This window comes from Rhincodon typus, chromosome 31, assembly GCF_021869965.1.
Source record: "Rhincodon typus isolate 14 chromosome 31, sRhiTyp1.1, whole genome shotgun sequence".
In the NCBI taxonomy this organism is placed as follows: Eukaryota; Metazoa; Chordata; class Chondrichthyes; order Orectolobiformes; family Rhincodontidae; genus Rhincodon; species Rhincodon typus.
Window position 1 is genome coordinate 34,529,626 of NC_063362.1, and position 5,084 is coordinate 34,534,709.

Sequence of the window (5,084 nt, forward strand, 5' to 3'; positions counted from 1 at the left end):
GTCGTGTCGAAGACGGGTGTTAACCAGATTCTGTAAACGTTGCTGTTTACTGATGGTAGACTTAAAAATGCACCTCAAAATGTAATGGGATTCCTGGATAATTTTCCACAAACAGGAATGTGGTACTAACCAGACAATCTGCTTTAGTGGTAGTGGATAAAGAATAAATACTAGCCAGAATTAACACCTCGCCATGGGATGCTCAGATTTGGATTGTCTTTCTCACAGCCAAGTGTCAGCCCAGGTAAACCAGGAGGTCTGAGGAAAGCCCAAGGTTTGCCACACACAGGGTGTCCATCATTGACCATCGAAGTGAAATTTGGTTTCATTTTGAGCTTCTGAGTCATTCGATTACGCTTAAAAGTCAACATGTTATTCGAGGAGCGCCTGATCCTGGGAAACACGTTTTGTGAACAAGTCACCATCCCCTGCGTGCACACCCACCTCCAAACAGGAGTCTCCCTCTGAGTAAAGCTGCAAGGCTGGGGCTTGTCATCTCAATGTAGATTGGGAGGTGCCTCCCTTGGGGATTTTGATAGGAGTAATTATCAAAGATAAATTCCTTGGGCAATTATTTTCGGAAGAAAAAATGACTCGTCCCACCCTTGCATAGTGCGTCACATCCTCCAAACAGGTGAACTGGTTTACACTGGCAACTGTACCGTCCTTCTCTTTCCCCATCAGGCTCAACGGAGGCTGCTGCTCGGTGCTATAATGTCGCTGACAGTGTAAGCTGCATTCAGATAGAGATTGAGCAGAGAAACAAGGAGACAGCATCAATTAGCAAGGATGTACATTTTTTAAGTGAGAGTCCTGCCGTGAACACTACAAGCAGCATTTTGAAAACAGCCACAAGAGTGGATTGCAGAGCGAATGTGTGGATGGAAACTGATTCTGCTGCAGGTTAGACTGAAATAAAAACGCTGCAAGCCTCATTCATCTCCCTCCGAGAGCAGGTACTGTGAGCCATGCTAATTACTTTTTCAAAAAACAAAGTACAACTAAAATTAGCCACTTGAGCATTTAAGGATTTGGAAACCAACTAAACTACCTGTTTCCTCGCCCCAGTTTAGAAGAGCGGATTAGTTTGGACAAGTAAAATTGCTGAGAATTTTAATTCATTCCCAAGGTTTAAGTTCTGAGTTGGTTAAAGCCGAGCTACGGGACTTCTTATGGCATCAACTTCACCGAACTGGGAGGGAGGAGATTGGGGCTGCAGATGCAAGGTTTGCTGAGGACTATTCTGATAGTGTTCACTGGGTTTCACATTGGAAGCCCTGCTGGGCTGAAGAATTTTCTGCCCTCATTCTTTGCAGGCTCACCATGGAATTGCCTACAATGAATGAAGGGGAAGGGTAGCCCTGTGATGACAAATCAATGCTAGGCCAACATCTATGAGGAGAGAGAGAGAGAGGAAAATAAACAGCATTAAACTTTCCAGTCCACGACTCACAATAGAATTCCCAGGACGGATTACAGGCCAAGTTGCACCTGCCTCAGTGATGTGTCATAACATCCCTGAACAGGTTGTTTAGAAGAAAATAGGTCTACCATGTCAATATGAGTTCTGAATATACGGTTCTGAGGAAGGGTCACTGGACCTGAAATGTTAACTCTGATTTCTCTTCACAGACGCTGCCAGACCTGCTGAGCTTTTCCAGCAACTTCTGTTGTTGTTTCTGATTTACAGCGTCTGCAGTTCTTTCGGGTTTTTCTTATAGAATATGAGCTCCCTGATTGGGGCTGTTAATCTGATCCAGTCAGGGAGTCCTGGCTGACAGATAAGAACAGGAGTATCAGACCATCCTGACACTGAGAGCTGACTCTGAGGGAGCTGGATCAGTGTCATGGACTTTTCACACTAAAGGGTGACTGGGTGGAGGGATACCAACCTCTGTGCAGTTATTTCGGTGACGACGAGAGAAAGACATGCTCCTGAAGAAATTCACATGTGACAGTCATCTTTGAATTGGGGTAAGCATTTCTGGCATTGTGCCATTATTCAGGAAGCTTGACTTCTTCTATCCTGCTGTTGAAGACTGGGCCCAGTATGTGGAAAGAATGCAATTGTTTTTCCAGGCAAATGACATTGGGATGGATGAAAAGTAATTCCCTTTGACAGCTTGTGAATCTGCAGCTTTTTCAGTTATTTGAAGCCTAAATTTCTTGAGGCACCAGACAGTAAAATCTTTCAAGAGTTAACACATTTAGTTAAGAAATATTATGACCCCCAGCTGCGTCTAATTCTGAGACGCTATCAGTTTTACTCGGCAGTTCAAGAACCAGGGGAATCCGTATTGGGATTTTTGACTAGGTTAAGATGACTTACAGAGGCATATGACTTTGGTTTAACCTTTAATGAGATGCTGAGAGACTGTGTTTTGGTATGTGGGATTAATGATGTAACCGTGCAAGAGTGCCTACTAGCTGAAGCCCAACTGGAAAATGCAGCAAGTGGTGCATGAGAGTTGTGGGGTATTCCGATGGAAGTGGACATACTTGCCAACCCATTTGAGCTTGAGGAACACCATTTGAGTGAAGGCCATTGCACAGCCTCAGTCAGGACATATCCTGAACAGAAGGACTCCTAGGTCAGCTCACAGCAAAACCCAGGCCTTGGCCAAAAGCTGGCAAGGGGGTGCTGTCCAAGATGAAGTTGGACATGAGTCATGCGCACTTGCAATTGGGGTTAGAAGAGGACTCCCAGAAGTATGCTACAATTAATACCCATAAGGCTTTTTACCAATGTATGAGACTCTCATGGGATATTGTCAGCCTGTGCAATTTTTTGACAGATGATGGAGAATAGTTTACAAGATCTATGTCAGGTCACCATTTATCTAGAGGACATGCTAATAACCCAGAAGATCAATAAAGAGCACTTAGAGAACTTGAACATAGTCTTTAGACATTTCTCCCAGGTAGGCGTATGCCTTAGAAGGGAAAAATGTGCTCCAGGCATCCCAAGTGACCTATTTGAGCTACATTACCTGGTTATACCCGTTGGAAGATAAAGTGAGGACGATCAAAAGTGCCCCAGCTCTCATGTCTGTACAGGAGATTAGATCTTTCTTTGGACTGGTGAATTGTGACAAAGTTCATACATAACCTGGCCTTCATCTTGGCACCTTTGCATCAACTCTTAAAGGGTCAGTCTTGTATATGGTCATGTAGCCAAGCCATAGCCTTCAGGGAAGTAAAGAAACAGTTATCATCCTCTAAGGTATTGGCACAATATGATCCCAGGCAAGATCTGGTATTGGCACGTGATACCTCCCTGTACAACATCGGGGTAGTATTAGCTTGTAGCTGGTCGAATGGAGAGAAACGCTCAATAGTGTAAGCATTCCAGAACTTTCGCTAATGCAGAGTGTAGATACATCCAAATCAGGAAGGAAAGTTTGGCGGTCATATGTGGAGTCAGGAAGTTCTACCAATACCTTTTACAAACTTACGTCTGTATTAATAATGGACCACAACCCCCTGCTAGGTCTACTTAGAGGACAAGGCAGTGCTGCCCTTAGCGTCAGGCTGAATTCAGCAGTGGGCTCTAATAATAAGAATGTATGGTTACAAGTTGGAACATGGCCCAGGAGGCCAAGTTGCGAATGCAGATGCATTGAGCCACCTCCTGCTGGCAGATACACCACCGGTGGTACCTCCACTGGAAGAATCCACAATGGTTTTAAATTTTCTGTGCACACTTCCAGTCACAGCTGACAATTTCAGACTTTGGACGCAGAAAGATCCGGTCCTGGCAAAAATAAAACAGCTGGTGGTGATGGAAGAAACCAAAGGGCCATCACAAGCACAGTTGAAACCTATTTGGACCCAGAAAGATCAGATCACAATAGAGGACGGAATTTCTTGCTGAACTCCACCAGAGTCATCCAGGGGTTTCCAAAATGAAAATGTAGATAAGAAGTTTTTTTCTGATGGCCAGGATTGGATGCAGACCTGGCTGTGTTGGTGGGGCAGTGCCCAGAGTGCCAACAAGGACAAAAATTACCACCAGCAGCTCCCCCACATTCGTGGGAATGGCCACATAAACCCTCAACTCAAGTTATATGTCGCCTGGCAGGTCTTTTCATGGGCTTAATGTTCTTAGTCTTGTGGACACCCACTCAAAGTGTCTGGACGTGCACAGAGTTCATTTGTCAAACACAAGGATGACGATAGAAGAACTGAGAGTATCTTTTGCAATACATAGGCTCCTGAAATTGTTGGTCACAGATAACGGGCTATTATCTACCAGCAGGGAATTTGAGTATTTCCTAAAGTCGAATGGTATTTGATATATAAAGACAACTCCATACCATTCATCATCCAATGGTCTTGCAGAAAGAACAGCCCAAACTTTGAAGGCAGGTTTAAAGAAACAGCCTACAGCTTCATTTGATACCAAACTGTCCCAGTTCGTATTTGATTATAGGACCACCCCCACATGCAATTACAGGGATAGCTCCAGCAGAATTGCTGATTGGGAGAAGATTCTGCGCCAGGTTAAATCTAGTCTTCCTGGACTTTGGGTGGGGCAGGGTGGGGCATTGTTGGGGAAACAGCATCAGGAATGCCAATGGTTAGCACAAGACTCTGCTAAGCAAGAGAGTCTGTTTACATCAGGGAACGAAGTTTGGTGTAGGATCCATGGGAATGGCCCTGCATGGGTAAGAGACATGGTTGACGTGAGGTCATGTCCAGTGAGGTATAAAGTTTAGGTAGGTGCGATGGTCCTGAACAAGCACGTGGACTATATGAAAGCTGTAAACTGGCAAATGGTGCAGCAGCAAAATGTGCCCTCCAAACAGTCAGAAAGCCTGTTGGAACCTGTGGGTTCTCCAATTCCATCGTGCATTGAAGATACCTCAGAATCTGCAGTAGACATGGTGAATGTCACCGCCTTGATGCCTAGCTGCCTGAAGAAGAGAATGGTTTTCTTCTGAGATGCTCTGGGTGCAAGAGGTGAGCCACTGTGTATTACACATCTGTATCAGAGACAGGGCTGGAGGAACCTGACTCATTGCTAAAACGTCCCAGAAGGAGTTACAGGGGAAAAAAAAGAATTGGCCTATTTCCTGAGACTC

The 5,084-nt window shown here is 44.8% G+C and overlaps 1 protein-coding gene across 4 annotated transcripts in view; it reads left to right on the forward strand.

Annotated features, from left to right (window-relative positions):
• Positions 1-487: 487 nt before the first annotated feature.
• Positions 488-5,084, forward strand: part of si:ch73-206d17.1 (tyrosine-protein kinase STYK1) — a 70,405-nt gene continuing 65,808 nt past the window's right edge. Inside the window, exon 1 of one of the 4 annotated variants that reach the window (XM_048614827.1) lies at positions 488-903. In XM_048614827.1, the coding sequence (XP_048470784.1) occupies positions 882-903 (22 nt within the window). In that variant the 5' untranslated portion in view covers positions 488-881. Of the gene's footprint in view, positions 957-5,084 lie in introns of all 4 variants that reach the window. The other 3 variants (XM_048614823.1, XM_048614825.1, XM_048614824.1) reach the window with 3 other exon arrangements.